At 42.2% G+C, this 23,064-nt stretch overlaps 1 protein-coding gene across 1 annotated transcript in view; it reads left to right on the forward strand.

Annotated features, from left to right (window-relative positions):
• LOC117507194 (dnaJ homolog subfamily C member 11-like) overlaps window positions 1-23,064 on the forward strand; it is a 90,212-nt gene that overhangs the window by 57,312 nt on the left and 9,836 nt on the right. Inside the window, exon 16 of the mRNA XM_034167005.1 lies at window positions 15,433-16,001. Coding sequence (XP_034022896.1) covers window positions 15,433-15,458 — 26 coding nt within the window. The 3' untranslated portion in view covers window positions 15,459-16,001. The remainder of the gene's footprint in view (window positions 1-15,432; window positions 16,002-23,064) is intronic.

A 23,064-nucleotide genomic window follows, 5' to 3' on the forward strand; every position in this document is an offset into this window, starting at 1 on the left:
CCACAGAGCTGATGGACCCATTGTTGCTGAAAGCATGGGAGATACAGAGGAAGAAGGTCCCCTGGCAGAGGCAGAGCCCCTACACGAGCAGCCAAACCCAGTCCCTACCATCTCACACAGATCAGAGCCACAAGCAGAAACTATGAAGCCAGGTAGGACAAGATTAGGTGGCCAAAATTAAACAAAAAAGAGGTATGGCAAACATTGGACGTAGAGCTGACCAAGACACTGGAGGGAGTGCTGCGTGGAGGTATGACACCAAGCTTAACCTGTTCGGGGGATGTAATATACCAGACCTGCAAGGACAGATTCAGCGAAGTTATGTAAAGCAAAAGGCTGCTCTGCGAGAGAAGGGAAGGAGGGAGAAGGAGATCTTTTCAGCTTGTGCAAAGGTGCCGAAAACTCATAAGAACTGGAGAAAGGCTACACAGCCAGATAGAGAAGGTCTTAAAGTCCTTGGGAGGAGGTTATGGCAAAGGCTAACCAGGCTTCGCAGAGCTGAACCCATCTGCAAACGCAAGCAAACGGAAGCATCAAGAGCAAAGCAAGAGATGCAAGAGAAGACCAGGCTAGTTCTCGAGTTAAGAGAGTCAACTGATCACTCAGTAAGGAGCGCTTAATGCCACGGTCCCTACCGGACGAAAGTGGACGCCCAAATCAAAGTTGAGCCAGCTGTCACAAGGCTGCACCATCAGAAGATTATTGGCAGAGTCCAGGTAGAGAGAGCAGGACTAGGATGCGGAGAGGCACTTCACTGCTGGTCCAAAGCCAGTTGTAAGGCGAGGAAGGAGATGGTGGTGGCGGAGGTGATGAGGATGGAGGAAGAATGCTACAAATCAAGGCGGTGTCACAGGGCCGACAAGGAAGCTGGACAACTTGGGAGGGAGTTGTCAACCGTAACATCAGTTGGTCAGACCTGTGGAAAATTTCCACAGACAAGGGCTTAGCTTCCTCATTCGTGCAACCTATGACACCCTCCCCTGTTTCAGCAACCTCCACCAGTGTTTAGGAAAGAAGAATGCTGTTACCTCTGCAGTGCCCTATAACACAAGTCTTCAGCACATTTTGTCAGGCTGCAAAGTCATGCTCTCTCAGGGCCATTATAGATGGCGCCATGACCAGGTCCTGAGGAAGCTAGCTGAAGTGCTGGAGAGGTGTCGACAGGACAACAAACAGTCACCATCGACAGAGAACAACTTTGTCATGGAGGGTGGGGGACAAAGATACACCAGAGCAAGACAGACATCAAAACCCTTTTCCCCTGACCAGGATGGGACATGAGGGTCGATCTCGACAGGCAACTTCGGTTCCCTACAGAGGTCATCACTACAACTCTTTGTCCCGACATCGTTGTGTGGTCTACCAATGCAAGAATGGTGCACCTCATTGAACTGACAATCCCACAGGAGGAAGGGATTGAGGCTGCGTTCGAGCGCAAAAAGGCCAAGTATGCCAAGCTGGCTGCTGAATGTCAGCAAGCAGTCTGGAAGACCACCATCTACCCAGTCGAGGTGGGATGCTGAGGCTTTGTGGGGCTGTCAATCATACGTCTACTGAGGGAGGCAGGAGCAACCGGAGGGAAATTGAAGGGAGCAGTGAGAGAAATGGCAGAGGAGGCCGAAAAAGGCAGCTTCTGGCTCTGGCTGAGGAGGAAGGACAAGTGCTGGGGGAAAAAACAACTAACCCCAAATTACAGCCACAGGGAACAACAGCTGTCAGCTGCAGGGAGTGACAGGGAGACGTCCCTGTCACTGGTCTGCCACCAGGAAATGTTCCAGGATTAAAGGGGCATTACGCTGAAGAATGGTGGTTCCTGGCTGATGACCCTGCAGCTGACCCATGGGCACTGCAGGAGGTGCGACAGGCAGAAATGCCAAGCAGGAAATTCCATCTGCCTGTATGTTTACACAGAACAAGTTTTTTATGAACTCAGTGTTGTTTATAATTCAGCACTCACTGTTATGTTATTAAATTCTGTTATCCTTTGAACCGTGCTCTGCTTATTTTATACTGGGTCCTTCAAACGCTGGCCGGTCCTCCGCCCGCGTCCGACACATAACAGTAGTCTCTGGCCAACACATCACGGACCCAGCGGTAGCAGAGGCGGTACTGTGCCGGGAAGGCGGCAGCAGACGTCAGAAGTTATCCGAACCAGTTGCGGGTGCTCTCCGCCCGGATGGTGGCGTGCGGAGAACCCCATATTGAATTAGTGATTGAGCTCTCTTGCAGCCGCTGTTCCTGTGTTATTGCCTTATCCGTGGGTTGTTGTGGAGTATGAATAGCGACGGCTTCGCGTCACACTTCGACCGGATAAGAGGAAACGGGAAGCTGCATGAGTGTGTCTTTAATGGGTGAACGCGCACGGCGGAGTTCTGTGGCACGGGTCGCGTGCTTCCTGTGTTTACAGTTGTAGCCACCGTTTCCCCGGGTGAAGATAGCTACTGCGTCTGTTGTGTCAGCTCCGGCGTAATTTAGTTGAAGCACATTTTGGTTGTGTGTTACACGTAGCTGCGCACTGGGAAAGCAGCTGAGTTGTGTTCTCGGTTACCAAAGGGGTTTTTTATTTTTTAGCACTTTGGCTCCCCCTGTTGTGACTGAGTCACATTACCGTCATAGCTCTTAAGGTGGAACAGGTGTGTTCCATTTGTTTGAGCTTGACGGTATAAGTCACTTATTAGTTTTGTGTGGGTTCATTTTTTGTGGTGTTTTTTTTTAGTTGATTTTTGGGTGGATTTTCTACACTATTAGTGTTCTGGGGTCGTGACCTTGCAGGCTGTCTGGAGTTTAGACAGGACCCAGGTAACCTTACGTTAGTCTGTTAGTCTTTCTTTTATTTCTTTTGGTTTCACCTCCCAGGGTTTGATGGGACGGTCCTCTGGGGGTTGATGGGGGGTAATTGGGTTGTTTTTTCTTTTTTCTTTGTTTTTTTTTGTTTTTTTTTTTGCCCTCTCCTCTCCTCTGGCTCCAGCCGTTTGTGAAGCCGTAGGTTGTCGGCGTTGCTGGAAGTGGTGCAGTTCGGTTATGCTGGGCGTTTCCCAGATACCTCTGCACCCGGGGGGGGGGGGGTTCTGGGTTGTTGTTTTTTTTTTGTTGATTCCCTGTTTCCACCTCCGGCCTTCAGCACGCCTTTGAGCCGTCTGCCATCGGCGTAGCTGAGGTTTGGGGCAGTGGAATATACCCCGCAGCTGGTGGCTGGTTTGGAAGTCGGAGGGGTGGCGCCGTTTGTGCCGTCTGCCATTACCGCTGTTCCCACTCCTCCCGGTTGACTTCTGGGGTATAGTCGTGGTTGTGACACTGGACGTACTTCCAGTTTCCACTGCGCCGAGGGGGTGGGGTTGGGGTTGTTTTGTTTGTATGTTTTTTTTTCTTTTGTTTTCCCCCCAGCTTCCGCCCTCAGGGTGTGACTGTGGTGTCCTCTGGGGGGGAAAGGGCTGTGGGTCCATCTAGCCATAGACGGCCGGGGCTGGGTCTGTTAGTCATGAAGGGGGGCGTCTCCTGGGGTTTGATGGAACGGTCCTCTGGGAGGCGCTGGGAGTCCCCGTGGGTGACTTTGGATCCCAGAGGGACCTCGGCTGTGGTTATTACTCCTGGAGCTGGCGGGATGTCCTCTGGGGGTGTTGGTCCCTACATGTCGTCGGGGGGGGGGGTGTTAGTGTTTTTTGTTTGCAAACTTAAGTTTGTGTTTTTCTTTTCTCCTCTTCCCGGGGTTTGATGGACGGTCCTCTGGGGAGGGGGGGGTGGTTTGGTTGTTTGTGTTTGTCTTTTTGTTTTATGACTAATCGGACTTTAAACAAGGTTGGACAAAGGCTGACCGCACAGGTCAAGAACTCCTGGCCACACCTGTGCATATTGAATGATAGAAACAAAGGCAAAGATGCAGTCAGAGGAGATGACATCAACAGTTCTGTTAAATGAAGATTCAGTTGGAAGATGAATGCAGATACTGTTTCCAGCCATGGTCCCTGGAGGGGGGTGTTTTTCCGGGCCAGGTTTGTGTGGTCGCCGGGAGGCTTCCCGTGAGGGTGGGGTGCTGTTGTATGGCTGGGTGCCTGGCTGCCTTTGTTTCTGTCTTCTGTTCTCGTCTTTTGTTTTTCCTTCCAGGTGGCATATGCGTTCAGGACTGAGTGGCTGTGTGGCTGAGGTTATCAGGACCTCACCCTGATCACCTGAAGCTTGTCATGTGCAGCTCGTCAGGACTCACAGCTGTGGTGCATCTTTATGGATTGGGGCATGGTGCATTTAAGTCTGGAGTACACAGTGTGTATTGGCCAGAGACTCGACCTTGTGACCAGACGGGTGAGATCGTCGTCTAGAGAGCCATCTCATCATCATGGATGCAGAGACCGTACCAGGTTTGATGCCATGGTCTGTGAAAGAGGAGGGGGTGAGGTCTCACGCTCGTCAGCACACTTCCTGAGGTTCTTTAGGTTTTGTGACTAACATGAGTACAGTCAGTAGATGTGGTGTCCCTCACACCTTATTATATTGAGCTGTTATGTTAGTTGTTTAATCAGCTTCCACTGCAGTGGAGAATTGAACTGGGTGTTCCGTGCCTGCAGGGTGGGAAGCTGATTGGTGATTAAGCCAGGAAGTGTTTGCTGATTATGTACACCTTTGAGTGGTCTCTCTGTGTGTGGAGTGGTGGACTCACATTATGGTTTCTTCTTTCACAGACTCGGTTGGTCGCGGCCACCTGGGGGGTGTCGGCGGGGTCCTTGGGTCCGAACTGTTCTGGCTCCGGACCGTTTGTGCTGCTGGGGAGCGCACCGTCTTTCCACCTCGCCAGACCGCGCACTTATTTGTTTGTAATTCAGCACTCACTGTTATGTTATTAAATTCTGTTATCCTTTGAACCGTGCTCTGCTTATTTTATACTGGGTCCTTCAAACGCTGGCCGGTCCTCCGCCCGCGTCCGACACATAACACTCAGAACATGAATATTAAGTGTATGAATGAATATTACAGAACGGCCTCAGAATTGACATTCAGTGTCGTCGGAAATTATGAACTACTAAGTATGCATGAACAAGTGTTGTCATACTCAACACTTTCTTTTTTTAAAATTTTATGATCAAACTGTGATATTTTTTCCAATTATTTATTCATTTTAACTACCTAACGTTCTTGGCATTTTTTCCCACAAAAAGTTAAACAATATTGATTAAGGTGTGTCTGTGTGTGCATGATAACCCACATTAATTCATACTTTTGTCCACATTTATTTTATATGTATTTGATAATACATGATTATCGTGTTAGCTTGCTGGGTACAGTTGGCTTATTAACGGCTAATTTAGCATTTCTACTACAACTAGCTTATTTTCACTATTTATAGTTTTATTTTACATGGTGTAGATTTTTAATGATTCATCAGTTTATGTGTTCCTTTAAAGATATCAACATATAGTACCTAAGTTCTTAGGTTTCCATTTGATAGCATAATGATTCTACTTTTTATTTTCCTATAGTACGCTAACAGAGTTACTTTAGATGGATACCAGTACACTCACACACTCATAGCTTCTGTTTCTATAATAAAATACCAGAATTATAGCTTAGCCTACTAACTATATTTAATTTTACTACTAGTCTACATACTAAATTACCTATACTACAGTCTTCTCCTGTGATGTCTTATCCTTCTTATGTCTTATTACTTATTATATTATATATACCTTTTTCTTGAGCCGCTTGGGTGGGGTAGGGAGAGTTCCCATGGGATAAAAAAGCTTTTCAACCTACCATCCCTAGTTCTCAAGACCAGGCACCTACAGTAGTGTCCAGAATAATAGTAGTGCTATGTGACTAAAAAGATTAATCCAGGTTTTGAGTATATTTCTTATTGTTACATGGGAAACAAGGTACCAGTAGATTCAGTTGATTCTCACAAATCCAACAAGACCAAGCATTCATGATATGCGCACTCTTAAGGCTATGAAATTGGGCTATTATTTAAAAAAAAAAAAGTAGAAAAGGGGGGTGTTCACAATAACAGTAGTGTGGCATTCAGTCAGTGAGTTCATCAATTTTGTGGAACAAACAGGTGTGAATCAGGTGTCTCCTATTTAAGGATGAAGCCAGCACCTGTTGAACATGCTTTTCTCTTTGAAAGCCTGAGGAAAATTGTTCAGAAGAACATTGTAGTTTGATTAAAAAGTTGATTGGAGAGGGGAAAACTTATATGCAGGTGCAAAAAATTATAGGCTGTTCATCTACAATGATCTTGAATGCTTTAAAATAGACAAAAAAAACCAGAGACGCATGGAAGAAAACGGAAAACAACCATCAAAATGGGTAGAAGAATAACCAGAATGGCAAAGGCTCACCGACTGATTAGCTCCAGCATGATCAAAGACAGTCTGTGTGAAGCTAATTTATTTGCAAGAATCCCCTGCAAAGTACCTCTGTTAAATGAAAGACATGTGCAGAAGAGGTTACATTTTGGCAAAGAACACATCAACTGACCTAAAGAGAAATGGAGGAATATTTTGTGGACTGATGAGAGTAAAATTGTTCTTTTTGGGTCCAAGGGCCGCAGACAGTTTGTGAGATGACCCCCAAACTCTGAATTCAAGCCACAGTTCACAGTGAAGACAGTGAAGCATGGTAGTGCAAGTATCATGATATGGGCACGTTTCTCCTACTATGGTGTTGGACCTATATATCGCATACCAGGTATCATGGATCAGTTTGGATATGTCAGAATACTTGAAGAGGTCATGTTGCCTTATGCTGAAGAGGTCATGCCCTTGAAATGGGTGTTTCAACAAGACAATGACCCCAAGCACACTAGTAAATGAGCAAAATCTTGGTTCCAAACCATCAAAATTAATGGCTCGCAGATTTGAAGAAATCATGAAAAACTGTGGTTATACAACTAAATACTAGTTTAGTGATTCACAGGATTGCTAAAAAAGCAGTTTGAACATAGTTTTGAGTTTGTAGCGTCAACAGCAGATGCTACTATTATTGTGAACAAACCCTTTTCTACTTTTTTTTACTAATAGCCCAATTTCATAGCCTTAAGAGTGTGCATATCATGAATGCTTGGTCTTGTTGGATTTGTGAGAATCTACTGAATCTACTGGTACCTTGATTCCCATGTAACAATAAGAAATATACTCAAACCCTGGATTAATCTTTTTAGTCACATAGCACTACTATTATTCTGACCACTACTGTAAGTGGCCCTACTCTGCTCTTTTCTACTCTCCTATTTTACTCTTCCTTTTTAGATATTTAGATATACCTTTATATATTAGCATAGTTCCACCTTAGAATTGGAATATAATATATAAGATATACCTTACTGAATTTTCATGTGTGTGTGACTGAGTGACTGTGTGAGAGGGAGAGAGAGGTTTTTCGATTGACAAATTTATTTTTATGAACTACAGTGAGAAAGTGTCAGATACTGCATGCAGCCATATTCAATAAAAATATTAATATAGGCTACTTTGTGTGTTCAGCTATATGTGTGTATGTGTGTAAATGGTCTGTAAGACTGTTTCTTTTTTTAATCAGCTGTGTGAACTTGGTAATTCATGCAAACATCCAGTGATGGCAAACAGGGAAATATGTCAGTTTTGTTCACTGTATTCTCAAAAGCACCGCATTCAGTACAAGCAAAGTTTTCAAACTGACATTATATCACCAGCCAAACTAAGAGCAAACGGACAGTTAAAAATAAATAAATAAACCCGACGGGAGTGGAGGCAGTGACCGATGCGACACGAGCCGTTTTCAGCTCTGTCTTGTCCAAAGCACTGCGTGCGATACGAGTACACCAAGTAACTTTAAATATCATACAAATTGAAACAGAGGCAAGCTGAAGAAAACTTAAGGGGTACTGAGAGAGCAACGTGAGGTAGAGTCAAGCCAAGCACAGAGAGAGATCCTGCCTGTGTCTGTGCGAGAGTGGGGCACAGGTCTGGCTGCAGAGATGTGTCTGTGTAGGGAGGGGTGGATGCTGTGTGTGACTGGCCAATCACAGAACGTGAAGACAGTCAGTTAGCCAATGAGGATTTTCCTTCAGCATGAGCACAGTTATTGACGAGTTTTACTCATATCATGCTCGTACTCGTCAAAATGCTTTATCCATACCGGATACTCGTCTGAAACGAGTATCTGGCTCAGCCCTAACTGGCATAGTATGTTGCTGTGCTTTTTACTCTTTTAATTTATTTTATTAGGAAACGGAGCGTGCCACGGCCTCAACTTTATGTAAATTCTGGGTCTTTTAGTGAAGCTTAGGGCTGGTGGCCGGCGATCACCTTAGTATTTCTTTTGTTCTTCTTGTTCCTTAATGCTGACAAATTATACTGTATTTGTTGTCTTTCTGATGCCTGATTCTGTTTTTTCCTCTCTGTTTGAGGTGTGGCTCCATCCAGAGATGTTTGTGCTGTCTGTTTCTGAAACCCTCCTGTCCTGTGCTCCGGCAAAATTTCTTGTATATTCATTTTGTGAATTGTTTTGTAATTTATGTCTGTATCATAGCCCAAGCAGAGGCTCACCCCTTTGAGTCTGGTCTGCTTGAGGTTTCTTCCTCAGAGGGAGTTTTTTCTTACCACTGTCACTTGTGTGCTTGCTCTGGGGGTTGGTAGGGTTAGACCTTACTTGTGTGAAGCGCCTTGAGGCAACTTTGTTGTGATTTGGGACTATATAAATGAAAATAAATTGAAATTTAAATTATGAATTGGATTACATCTCTTGTCACTCACGTTGGATGAATTGTTGTGTTTTGCTTTTTGTTTATTTTTATGTTGTGTAAGTTGTCTAGCCAGACCGCCTTCAATATTATGGTGACAAATTAGTGCCAAAACCACCAAAAACATGAGACTGGAGGCATACAGTCTCAACTCCCTCCCTGCTTTGCCCCCTTTCCCCCTGCTGCCCTCCACTCACACATAAACACAAACTGGACTGTTTCACTTTCCACTCCCGCCAATTCCCTAACCTAAGCTGCTGTGAAGATATTGCACTTTATACATACAATACTCTCTGCACAATGATCAACAACTGTATATATTCTTGCTCTGGTCATGGAATTTGCACATATCCATTACTGCTGAATGTTGTCCTGCCACTTTGCACTACAAGTATTTGTTTGTTTACAATTTACCTTTTGTATAATTTTGTTACAATTACACTATTACAACTTTTTTTTTTTTTTTTTTTTTTTTTTTTTTTTTTACAGCTGTTAGATCTCTACACTTGATATTTATACTTTGTTATTATATTTCTTAAATACCTTCTCTTGTGAGGTCAGGGAGTCCAGAGATCAGGTATTTCAGTTCTCAATATGTCTGTGATGTATTGTAGAAATGACAATAAAGCTGACTTGACTTGACTTGACGGGAGCAGCGCAGCTTACTGAAATGTCGGTGACATATGGAAACAAATACGCATGTGTATAATCATACTGGATTAATGGTTAGCACTGTTGCCTCACAGCGAGAAGGTCATGGGTTCAATTCCCGCCTGTGGCTTTTCTGTGTCGAGTTTGCATATTCGCCCCGTGTTTGCGTGGGTTTCCTCCGGGTGCTCCGGTTTCCTCCCACATCCCAAGACAGGCAGGTTAGGTGGATTGGAATCTTTTAATTGTCCGTAGGTGTGCAAGTGGGTGTGAATGTGTTTGTTTGTCTGTTTGTGGCCCTGTGACAGACTGGTGTACTGTCCTGGGTGTACCCTGCCTTGCGCTATTTGACTGCTGGGATAGGCTCCAGCCCCCTGCGATCCTTAATTGGACTAAGCGGTTGAAGGTGCGTGTGTATGTGAGTGTATTTTTGCACTCCTTCTGTAAATCCTATAAACTTCATTTCACTTGTCAAATATCTTTGTGTTTCTCTGCTATATGATATATTTAACTGAAATTGTTGATCGAAACAACCAGTGATTTATAAAGGAAAATCATGGAAATCATCAGGGGTGCCCAAACTTTTACATACAACTCTGTGTGTGTGTGTGTGTGTGTGTGTGTGTGTGTGTGTGTGTGTGTGTGTGTGTGTGTGTGTGTGTGTGTGTGTGTGTGTGTGTGTGTGTGTGTGTGTGTGTGTGTGTGTGTGTGTGTTCTGTTCATTATTTTTATGGACAGAATTTCTAGGCGCAGCCAGGGTGTAGAGGGGGTCTGGTTTGGGAACCACAGAATCTCATCTCTGCTGTTTGCGGACGATGTGGTTCTGTTGGCTTCGTCAAATCAGGACCTTCAGCGTGCACTGGGGCGGTTTGCAGTCGAGTGTGAAGCGTCCGGGATGAAGATCAGCACCTCCAAATCCGAGGCCATGGTTCTCGACCGGAAAAAGGTGCTTTGCCCTCTTCAGGTCGGTGGATTGTCCTTGCCTCAAGTGGAGGAGTTTAAGTATCTCGGGGTCTTGTTCACGAGTGAGGGACGGATGGAGCGTGAGATCGATAGACGGATTGGTACAGCATCTGCAGTGATGCGGTCTCTGTATCGGACCGTCGTGGTGAAGAGAGAGCTGAGTAGGGGGGCAAAGCTCTTGATTTACCGATTGATCTACGTTCTGATCCTCACCTATGGTCATGAGATTTGGCTCATGACCGAAAGAATGAGATCGCGAGTACAAGAGGCCGAGATGAGTTTCCTCCGTAGGGTGGCTGGGCGCTCCCTTAGAGATAGGGTGAGGAGCTTGTTCACTCGGGAGGAGCTCGGAGTCGAGCCGCTGCTCCTCCACGTCGAAAGGAGTCAGTTGAGGTGGCTCGGGCATCTTTTCCGGATGCCCCCTGGACGCCTCGCTGGAGAGGTGTTCCGGACACGTCCCATGGGAGGATGCCCCAGGGAAGACCCAGGACACGCTGGAGGGACTACATCTCTCGGCTGGTTTGGGAACGCCTTGGGGTTCACCCGGAGGAGCTGGTGGAGGTGTGTGTGGATCGAGAGGTCTGGGCGGCTTTGCTTGAGCTGCTGCCCCCGCGACCCGACTCCGGATAAAGTGGAAGAAAATGGATGGATGGATATGTGTCAGCCAAATCCCGTCAGGTCTCAGAAGCTAAGCAGTGCGGGACCTGGTTAGTACTTGGATGGGAGACCTCTTTGGAACACCAGCATCTGTGTGTGTTTCTCCTACTGTAGTTACGTCAGGAAGGGCATCCGGCATAAAACCTGTGCCAAATACAGGTCCCTTCCTGACACAACATGGAGAAATGGGCAGGGGTGGGGTTTGAATCGGGCACCTTCCATACAGAAAACAAGTGCAGTAACCACTTGGCCACCATGCCTGCATCATTAGTTATTAGCAGTGTTCATTCAATAAATTGTTATTTCTCAAGTATTATATTCCATAAACAGTGATGAGAAAGATATATAAGGATATAAAAGATATAAAAACACTAAAACTGCTGCTGAAAAACACTGAAAATACCTATAAATCTAACAAAAATATGAAACTGGAAAAGACTGAAATCAGCTGATGGCTGGATAATTTGCTAGCGGCTTAAAGAAGGTGCTCATCCTTCTTTCAGTCCTTGTTTCTTAAAAAAATTTTGAGTTCTGGAATTTTCCAGCAATTTATATCTTGCAGAAAGCACTGAGCCATACAGAGTAGTTTAATATATACAAACCTTCTGACGTTAATATATTTTTGAGATTTTTCTGCTGTTGGCGGTAAGCTGTCCTGGGTTTGTTTATCCCTGGAAGAAGGTCTACTCGTGAGATACGGATAAGATTTATTAAATTGAGCAAATAAATGAAACAGTAATAACATTCATTTTATTCACAGTAAAGAATGTACAACCCCTGGCAAAAATTATGGAATCACCGGCCTCGGAGGATGTTCATTCAGTTGTTTAATTTTGTAGAAAAAAGCAGATCACAGACATGACACAAAACTAAAGTAATTTCAAATGGCAACTTTCTGGCTTTAAGAAACACTATAAGAAATCAAGAAAAAAAGATTGTGGCAGTCAGTAACGGTTACTTTTTTAGACCAAGCAGAGGAAAAAAATATGGACTCACTCAATTCTGAGGAATAAATTATGGAATCACCCTGTAAATTTTCATCCCCAAAACTAACACCTGCATCAAATCAATCAATCAATCAATCAACTTTTTTCTTGTATAGCGCCAAATCACAACAAACAGTTGCCCCAAGGCGCTCCACATTGCAAGGCAAGGCCATACAATAATTATGAAACACAGTCTACGTCTAAAGCAACATAACCAAGGGATGGTCCAGGGTCACCCGATCCAGCCCTAACTATAAGCCTTAGCGAAAAGGAAAGTTTTAAGCCTAATCTTAAAAGTAGAGAGGGTATCTGTCTCCCTGATCTGAATTGGGAGCTGGTTCCACAGGAGAGGAGCCTGAAAGCTGAAGGCTCTGCCTCCCATTCTACTCTTACAAACCCTAGGAACTACAAGTAAGCCCGCAGTCTGAGAGCGAAGCGCTCTAATGGGGTAATATGGTACTACGAGGTCCCTAAGATAAGATGGGACCGGGTGAGATATGCTCTCTCCTGCTAGTCCCCGTCAGTACTCTAGCTGCAGCATTCTGAACCAACTGAAGGCTTTTTAGGGAACTTTTAGGACAACCTGATAATAATGAATTACAATAGTCCAGCCTAGAGGAAATAAATGCATGAATTCACATCTGCTTGTTAGTCTGCATCTAAAAAGGAGTGATCACACCTTGGAGAGCTGTTGCACCAAGTGGACTGACATGAATCATGGCTCCAACGCGAGAGATGTCAATTGAAACAAAGGAGAGGATTATCAAACTCTTAAAAGATGGTAAATCATCACGCAATGTTGCAAAAGATGTTGGTTGTTCACAGTCAGCTGTGTCTAAACTCTGGACCAAATACAAACAACATGGGAAGGTTGTTAAAGGCAAACATACTGGTAGACCAAGGAAGACATCAAAGCGTCAAGACAGAAAACTTAAAGCAATATGTCTCAAAAATCGAAAATGCACAACAAAACAAATGAGGAACGAATGGGAGGAAACTGGAGTCAACGTCTGTGACCGAACTGTAAGAAACCGCCTAAAGGAAATGGAATTTACATACAGAAAAGATAAACGAAAGCCATCATTAACACCTAAACAGAAAAAACAAGGTTACAATGGGCTAAAGAAAAGCAATCGTGGACTGTGGATGACTGGATGAAAGTCATATTCAGTGATGAATCTCGAATCTGCATTGGGCAAGGTAATGATGCTGGAACTTTTGTTTGGTGCCGTTCCAATGAGATTTATAAAGATGACTGCCTGAAGAGAACATGTAAATTTCCACAGTCATTGATGATATGGGGCTGCATGTCATGTAAAGGCACTGGGGAGATGGCTGTCATTACATCATCAATAAATGCACAAGTTTACGTTGATATTTTGGACACTTTTCTGATGTTTAAGGATGATGAAATCATTTTTCAAGAAGATAATGCATCTTGCCATAGAGCAAAAACTGTGAAAACATTCCTTGCAAAAAGACACATAGGGTCAATTTCATGACATAGGGTCAATGTCAACGAGCAGATGTGATTTGATGCAGGTGTTAGTTTTGGGGATGGAAATTTACAGGGTGATTCCATAATTTATTCCTCAGAATTGAGTGAGTCCATATTTTTTTCCTCTGCTTGGTCTAAAAAAGTAACCGTTACTGACTGCCACAATCTTTTTTTCTTGATTTCTTATAGTGTTTCTTAAAGCCAGAAAGTTGCCATTTGAAATGACTTTAGTTTTGTGTCATGTCTGTGATCTGCTTTTTTTCTACAAAATTAATCAACAGAATGAACATCCTCCGAGGCCGGTGATTCCATAATTTTTGCCAGGGGTTGTATTAAATGACTAAAAAATATTAAGAAAAAAATACATGGAAAATCATTTTAATGTATTTGCTCCTGCTTGACCTCCTGATCGTTAGTCTCCTCCAGGTGGTGCTTGTTGCCTTCACTTTTGGATTAGTGTATAAGGGCCCTGTCCCACTGGCGTTTAGGAGGATTTGCGTATGGATTGCACACAAAATTGGCCCATATTCGCCAAACATCCGCAATATCCGTGTAACATGCCTGTATGAGTCGGCCGTCATCCGAACACGTCCGTGATCATCCACAGATTCACGCATGTCTGCAGCCAGGATTTTTGAGCTGTTCAAAAATCTGGATGCGAATACTATTACTATTATTACTATTATTACTACTATTACTATTACATACTCCATATATACTCAATTCATACACAATACATACTCACTCTATGCGCTGTATATCTGCCGTTAACCGCTGATATCCGCAACTGACAGGGATTTGCGGCTTGACAGCAGACTGGAACAGTGTGTAAAACAGATATATATCGTGCCCATCATGTCCACATCACAAACTAAAATATGTTGTAGCGAATGCATACAAATTTGCCACAAAAAAAGCATTTTTATTACATCTGCTTTGCAGTTGATTTGCGGACAATCTGTGAATGCATAACAAACACGTCACGTAAACCCAAAGTACTGTATCTGACAGAAAGCGACATACCTGCCAGTCAGTGCCGGTCCGGCTGTGTAGATCCACAAAGACGTAATAGCTGCTGCAATCCAGGACTTTTATTTAACACCAACAAAAGGAAGAGTTGCTGTTTAGCCACAACTCACGCTGAAGTCTGTTTTCTGTGACACTCTCAAAAAAAAAAAAACAAACGTCTCACACCCCGAGTGGCTTCCCCCCTCCCGCTCCCCAAACTCATGAACAGTTAATCCTCACATGACAAAATGAACATTAACTGTGTGATCAACTTGTCCAAGTCCAGCAAATGCTCCAGAGGCTGTATTGTTGGTGTGTATAGTGATGCCGAAAAGAGCGAGTGCGCTTATTTTATGATCGCAATGCAGATGTCGTGCACGCGCAACACGTGCGTGATGCATTCATAATACACCCGTAATACTGCCGTGATAATCTCAATGTGTCGGATCAGTTTCCTCACTACATGCGTTTATATTACCGTGATTGTTCATCATATATTTGCTACATATTATTAATATAGCCGTAATTCATACTGGGACATTTGTCATTTTTGGCCATTTTTGTTGCAGACGACAACAAACGCCCGTAATTTGTGTACTCAATTCATGCGCAATTAATCCTCTCCCCAGTGGGACAGGGCCCTAAGCTCCAACAGGAACAAACGTATGATTTTAGGGTTTACAAGCATTTTTGGCTGTTAAAATTTTTTCAGAAAATTGTTAGCTGACTTAACGTTAGCGTAACTAAACTTAGTTTAATCTAATTGGTCCACTAATCATTTTCAAAGTTATCTGAAAAGCTAATCTGCAAAAAAAAAAAAAAAAGTTAGCTTGACTAATTAGCTGTAAGATGGTTAGCTGAACTGTGCCTACCACTACCACACACTGTAGTAGCAGCAGGTTTTAATACACATTGACTAAAGCATTTATTCTGCCTGCGTATGAATAATAATTTTGTCTCGTTAGCTCACAGGATTGAGTCAGAGTCCTAGGAGTTCTCTTCTGTTGGAGCACCTGAGGGCAAATGAAGGCCCAGCCTTTCTATGAACAGGAGGATGCAAGAATGGAAGAAGACATCACACTTATGCCTGTTTTGCTCCTTTGGTCCTCATTTGTCATGGTATTAGTGAATATATTTAACAGTTCCTGTACTCTTCTTCCTTTGCTTTGGGCCATCACTGCGGTTTAACAGAATACACAAATGAGCTTGAGGTTTTACAAGGTTTTGCCCTTAGAGTCTACTTTGCTGCAGCTGACAGGTCTGTTGAAGGAGATCAGACATCAGCGCTGGATATAGTTAGTACGTGCTCTGAAGAAAAGGATTTTTAGTCGCCGCTGACATACTGACTATTCCCAGTGATGTACTGAAGTGCTCAAATGGATGTTCTCGGAATTCATAATGTCAAGCACGTAGCTGTGCAGTTGAGTTGTAGAGTCATTTTACCCCAAGTAAGTGTAATTTTTGTTCTTAAATGTGTCCTTATACTATAATCATTACTCATCCAAATTTTTATGATAAATCTATTCAGGAGAGTGTCCTTGTGGCTGGCTGTTTCTTAGAGGACAGACAGTATCGCGTGTGTAAGTTGTTTTTTTATTATTATAATTATTATTGTTTGTAATGACATGTCCTCTGCTCATGTTGGTGCCTGTCATCAGATGTAATCTGCCGTCCACACTTGGCACTTCTGAGGGTTTGGATGTGGACATTTTGTTACGGATCCCTCCAGGAGGGAAGGTGATACAGTTAACCCCTGGGTTGAAATCTTCACACAATAACTTATTACAATATGTGCAATATTACACCAGCAATGGTAAAACAGATTATTATTGTTATTATTATTACTATTACTATTATTATTATTATTATTATTATTGTCTTCTTGTTCTTACAGTGTTGTTTATTAGGACATGTATTTTTTAATATATTGCTGAGTTTATGGCATGTGATGGAACAACAGCTGCTGGTGTAATATGCAATAATTTATCAAAGATATAGTTCCGGCAGCGGTGGGCACAGTTCACCTAACAGTTAATTATTGACAGGGTTGGGTATTATACCAATGAAATTACATAATCAGATTACAACATATAAGAAATCAGACAAGATTGCATTAGATAAATGTGTAATTGTGTTATAGTTACATTTTCATGGATTACTAGAATACATTTTGATTAAAATATTGTAATTTTGAAAATGTTAAACCTTTTGTAATTATCCATTGTTATTAACTCATCAACTAGAAGTGAACATGAAGCAGCTCTACCCATGTAGCCACTAGAGGTCAACCTTCAACCAATAGTTGGGCTTTTTTATTTTTTATTTTTGACTAATTGGTGTGGTTTGCAAGTTTAAGAAGAGAATCTCCACAAGATGGAATATTCAACCAGGAGCAGTCTACCCAAGCCCCTTGGACAGAAAAAAAAGCCAGCTTTCAGTTCCTGGCAATATTGTCATCATTTTGGGTTTAAAAATGTTCACCTCAAGAACATAAATTTTAAGTGCAATTTGTTATGAGGCGTGAAAGACGCAATTTTCAGATAATTGAAAGATATGTTTTAAGATACTTTATCTTAATTCAGTGTTTAATTTATTATTAGATAAAGGGGCGGGGGGAGAATATGCGTGGTTGTTTTTGTTTTTAATATGAAGGGCATCATTTTCAGTAATTGATTTTGAAGTCATCCAAAATAATTCAGATTGTTGCTTTTTTGTAATCCAATGGATTATATTACCAATTACAAAAACGCCCCTGGAATTTGTATTTAGTAACTGATAGCATTTCAAAAGTAGCCTGACCCAATTCTGATTTGTGAAGCTAAATTTTCATTAGCAAATTAGCTTTCCAGATAACTTTGAAAACCATTAAACTTTCACTAAATTCCCTTACCTTTAAGACAGCTAACATATTTTGAGTAAAGTTTAACGGTCAAAAATGTTTATAAACCATAAAATAATATGCTTGTTCTTATTGGCGCTTATACACTAACTCAATAAGTGAAATTGACGTGTGAAAACGCTAGCAACAACCATCACGTCGAGGAGGTGGAGGACCAGGAGGTCAAGATACAAATGTTAATTTGATTATTAAAATATTTTCTGTGTATTTTTTCATATTTCCTATTCATTTAATACTTTCTGCACTGTGAATAAACTGTGTTGAATGTAAAGTACTGTTCCTACTGTTATTCATTAGTTATGTGTTCATCGTGTGACTGTGGCATGCTAAACCTTGTTGTGAGCCTCTGTGTTTTTGGTTCAACATATTAAAATTTCACCTATTTAGATCAGTTTTATGGGGTTTTACAACCAAGCCCGTGTTAAATTCATGTGAGAGCAGTTAGCAGTAGATTGTTTTAGCAGTTAGCATTACTGCAGTTGATTTTTCAGTTTAACAGATTAGCAGTTATCAAAGCTAACTTTTGGGATAGCTGTGCCCACCTGGTTCCAGGACACCACACGCACAACATGTGTTGGGGGGCAGTGGGGAGCACGCAAAACACACACACACACGTTGTGGGGGGGGAGCAGACACTGGCACACCACGTGTACTTGGCAACTCCACAGTCATGGGGGCACTTAGACAAATTTCATATCCAGCTCGACAGTGATCGTTTGCTGACTGTTTTCATGCTATCAGCGCGAATGGCCACACATTCCCTAAGTGCTCCGCCAGCAGTATTAGATGTTTGTGTGTGTCAGCTGGAATTTGGCCAACACCTGCTGCGAGAGGGATTGAATGGGCTGTCATAGCGCACACTCTTTCAGCCGCTGGTGTGCGCAAATAATTGTAGCAACAGGTGTGCAAGGTGTTGGAGGCAGCTACGATTTTACACATACTGCATACGATTCCTGCTTCATGCTCAATTCAGCCACATTCGTACTATGTGTGAAGGGGCCCTAATCCTGTCCAACCTCATCACTCCCAAAGAAAATCAGCATCTTCAGCTTTGCCACCTCCAGCTCTGTTTCCTGTCTTTTTGTTACTGCCACTGTCTCTAAGCTGTACAACATAGATGGTCTCACTACTGTCTTGTAAACTTTCCCCTGCACTCTTGTAGATACAGTATTCTTTAGTCAGAAATCACTGCTGCCATCTTTCTCTACCCACTCCACCCTCTCTGCACTCTATTTTTAACCTCTCTATCACACTTAAAGCATTACTTTTAGTCATTATTTTAAACAGTTAAGTCAGGGGATGGATGCAAGAAAATTTCCAAGTCACTGAATAACTCTACTACTTAATGATTGAATTAAATGATTCCTGACATATATTCATTGAATTTTAAAGGTGCTTGCAACCTTCTGCTGATTTCATAATAGAAAACTTGTGGTGAAAGTTTATTTCAATGTTATATTAAAGAGTGTGCATACCCGTGCATTATTTTGGGGTTTTTACATTTATGATTCTTTTGCAATAACTACTGTGTAAATATATAAACAGTCAGCGGCAAGTAAGCCCCTTCAGCTGCTCCCTTGTTTTCACTTGGGATCACCACAGCAGATCTAAGGTGGATCTACACATTGATTTGGCACAGGTTTTACACTGGATTCCCTTGCTAATGTACAGTAGTGTTCAGAATAATAGTAGTGCTAGGTGACTAAAAAGATTTATCCAGGTTTTGAGTATATTTCTTATTGTTACATGGGAAACAAGGTACCAGTAGATTCAGTAGATTCTCACAAATCCAACAAGACCAAGCATTCATGATATGCACACTCTTAAGGCTATGAAATTGGGCTATTAGTAAAAAAAAAAGTAGAAAAGGGGGTGTTCACAATAATAGTAGCATCTGCTGTTCAATCAATCAATCAACCCTTTTCTTATATAGCGCCAAATCACAACAAACAGTTGCCCCAAGGCGCTCCATATTGTAAGGCAAGGCCATACAATAATTATGAAAAACCCCAACGGTCAAAACGACCCCCTATGAGCAAGCACTTGGCCACAGTGGGAAGGAAAAACTCCCTTTTAACAGGAAGAAACCTCCAGCAGAACCAGGCTCAGGGAGGGGCAGTCTTCTGCTGAGACTGGTTGGGGCTGAGGGAAAGAACCAGGAAAAAGACATGCCGAGAAGGAGGGCAGAGATCGATCACTAATGATTAAATGCAGAGTGATGCATACGGAGCAAAAAGAGAAAGAAACAGTGCATCATGGGAACCCCCCCACAGTCTACGTCTAAAGCAACATAACCAAGGGATGGTCCAGGGTCACCCGATCCAGCCCTAACTATAAGCCTTAGCGAAAAGGAAAGTTTTAAGCCTAATCTTAAAAGTAGAGAGGGTATCTGTCTCCCTGATCTGAATTGGGAGCTGGTTCCACAGGAGAGGAGCCTGAAAGCTGAAGGCTCTGCCTCCCATTCTACTCTTACAAACCCTAGGAACTACAAGTAAGCCCGCAGTCTGAGAGTGAAGTGCTCTAATGGGGTAATATGGTACTACGAGGTCCCTAAGATAAGATGGGACCTGATTATTCAAAACCTTATAAGTAAGAAGAAGAATTTTAAATTCTATTCTAGAATTAACAGGAAGCCAATGAAGAGAGGCCAACACGGGTGAGATATGCTCTCTCCTGCTAGTCCCCGTCAGTACTCTAGCTGCAGCATTCTGAACCAACTGAAGGCTTTTTAGGGAACTTTTAGGACAACCTGATAATAATGAATTACAATAGTCCAGCCTAGAGGAAATAAATGCATGAATTAGTTTTTCAGCATCACTCTGAGACAAGACCTTTCTGATTTTAGAGATATTGCGTAAATGCAAAAAGGCAGTCCTACATATTTGTTTAATATGCGCTTTGAATGACATATCCTGATCAAAAATGACTCCAAGATTTCTCACAGTATTACTAGAGATCAGGGAAATGCCATCCAGAGTAACGATCTGGTTAGACACCATGCTTCTAAGATTTGTGGGGCCAAGTACAATAACTTCAGTTTTATCTGAGTTTAAAAGCAGGAAATTAGAGGTCATCCATGTCTTTATGTCTGTAAGACAATCCTGCAGTTTAGCTAATTGGTGTGTATCCTCTGGCTTCATGGATAGATAAAGCTGGGTATCATCTGCGTAACAATGAAAATTTAAGCAATACCGTCTAATAATACTGCCTAAGGGAAGCATGTATAAAGTGAATAAAATTGGTCCTAGCACAGAACCTTGTGGAACTCCACAATTAACTTTAGTCTGTGAAGAAGATTCCCCATTTACATGAACAAACTGTAATCTATTAGACAAATATGATTCAAACCACCGCAGCGCAGTGCCTTTAATACCTATGACATGCTCTAATCTCTGTAATAAAATTTTATGGTCAACAGTATCAAAAGCAGCACTGAGGTCCAACAGAACACGCACAGAGATAAGTCCACTGTCCGAAGCCATAAGAAGATCATTTGTAACCTTCACTAATGCTGTTTCTGTACTATGATGAATTCTAAAACCTGACTGAAACTCTTCAAATAGACCATTCCTCTGCAGGTGATCAGTTAGCAGTTTTACAACTACCCTCTCAAGAATCTTTGAGAGAAAAGGAAGGTTGGAGATTGGCCTATAATTAGCTAAGATAGCTGGGTCAAGTGATGGCTTTTTAAGTAATGGTTTAATTACTGCCACCTTAAAGGCCTGTGGTACATAACCAACTAACAAAGATAGATTGATCATATTTAAGATTGAAGCATTAAATAATGGTAGGACTTCCTTGAGCAGCCTGGCAGGAATGGGGTCTAATAAACATGTTGATGGTTTGGATGAAGTAACTAATGAAAATAACTCAGACAGAACAATCGGAGAGAAAGAGTCTAACCAAATACCGGCATCACTGAAAGCAGCCAAAGATAACGATACATCTTTGGGATGGTTATGAGTAATTTTTTCTCTAATAGTCAAAATTTTGTTAGCAAAGAAAGTCATGAAGTCATTACTAGTTAAAGTTAATGGAATACTCAGCTCAATAGAGCTCTGACTCTTTGTCAGCCTGGCTACAGTGCTGAAAAGAAACCTGGGGTTGTTCTTATTTTCTTCAATTAGTGATGAGTAGAAAGATGTCCTAGCTTTACGGAGGGCTTTTTTATAGAGCAACAAACTCTTTTTCCAGGCTAAGTGAAGATCTTCTAAATTAGTGAGACACCATTTCCTCTCCAACTTACGGGTTATCTGCTTTAAGCTACGAGTTTGTGAGTTATACCACGGAGTCAGACACTTCTGATTTAAAGCTCTCTTTTTCAGAGGAGCTACAGCATCCAAAGTAGTCTTCAATGAGGATGTAAAACTATTGACGAGATATTCTAACTCCCTTACAGAGTTTAGGTAGCTACTCTGCTCTGTGTTGGTATATGTTGATACTACAAACTCAAAACTATTATATTCAAACTGCTTTTTTAGCAATCCTGTGAATCCCTAAACTAGTATTTAGTTGTATAACCACAGTTTTTCATGATTTCTTCACATCTGCGAGGCATTAATTTTGTTGGTTTGGACCCAAGATTTTGCTTGTTTACTAGTGTGCTTGGGGTCATTGTCTTGTTGAAACACCCATTTCAAGGGCATGTCCTCTTCAGCATAAGGCCACATGACCTCTTCAAGTATTTTGACATATCCAAACTGATCCATGATACCTGGTATACGATATATAGGCCCAACACCATAGTAGGAGAAACATGCCCATATCATGATGCTTGCACCACCATGCTTCACTGACTTCACTGTGAACTGTGGCTTGAATTCAGAGTTTGGGGGTCATCTCACAAACTGTCTGCGGTCCTTGGACCCAAAAAGAACAATTTTACTCTCATCAGTCCACAAAATATTCCTCCATTTCTCTTTTAGGCCAGTTGATGTGTTCTTTGGCAAATTGTAACCTCTTCTGCACGTCTTTTATTTAACAGAGGTACTCTGCGGGGGATTCTTGCAAATAAATTAGCTTCACACAGGCATCTTCTGTCACAGCACTTACAGGTAACTCCAGACTGTCTTTGATCATCCTGGAGCTGATCAGTGGGTGAGCCTTTGCCATCCTGGTTATTCTTCTATCCATTTTGATGGTTGTTTTCCATTTTCTTCCAAGCGTCTGTTTTTTTTTTTTTTTTTTTTTGGTCCAGTTTAAAGGATTGGAGATCATTGTAGATGAACAGCCTATGTTTTGCACCTGCGTATAAGTTTTCCCCTCTCCAATCAACTTTTTAATCAAATTACGCTGTTCTTCTGAACAATGTCTTGAACATCCCATTTTCCTCAGGCTTTCAAAGACAAAAGCATGTTCAACAGGTGCTGGCTTCATCCTTACATAGGGGACACCTGATTCACACCTGTTTGTTCCACAAAATTGACGAACTCACTGACTGAATGCCACACTACTATTATTGTGAACACCCCCTTTTCTACTTTTTTTTACTAATAGCCCAATTTCATAGCCTTAAGATTGTGCATATCATGAATGTTTGGTCTTGTTGGATTTGTGAGAATCTACGGAATCTACTGGTACCTTGTTTCCCATGTAACAATAAGAAATATACTCAAAACCTGGATTCATCGTTTTAGTCACATAACACTACTATTATTCTAAACACTGCTGTAACTCCACATTATACTTTGAGAAATGT

This window comes from Thalassophryne amazonica, chromosome 3 (genome assembly GCF_902500255.1).
Source record: "Thalassophryne amazonica chromosome 3, fThaAma1.1, whole genome shotgun sequence".
NCBI lineage: Eukaryota > Metazoa > Chordata > Actinopteri > Batrachoidiformes > Batrachoididae > Thalassophryne > Thalassophryne amazonica.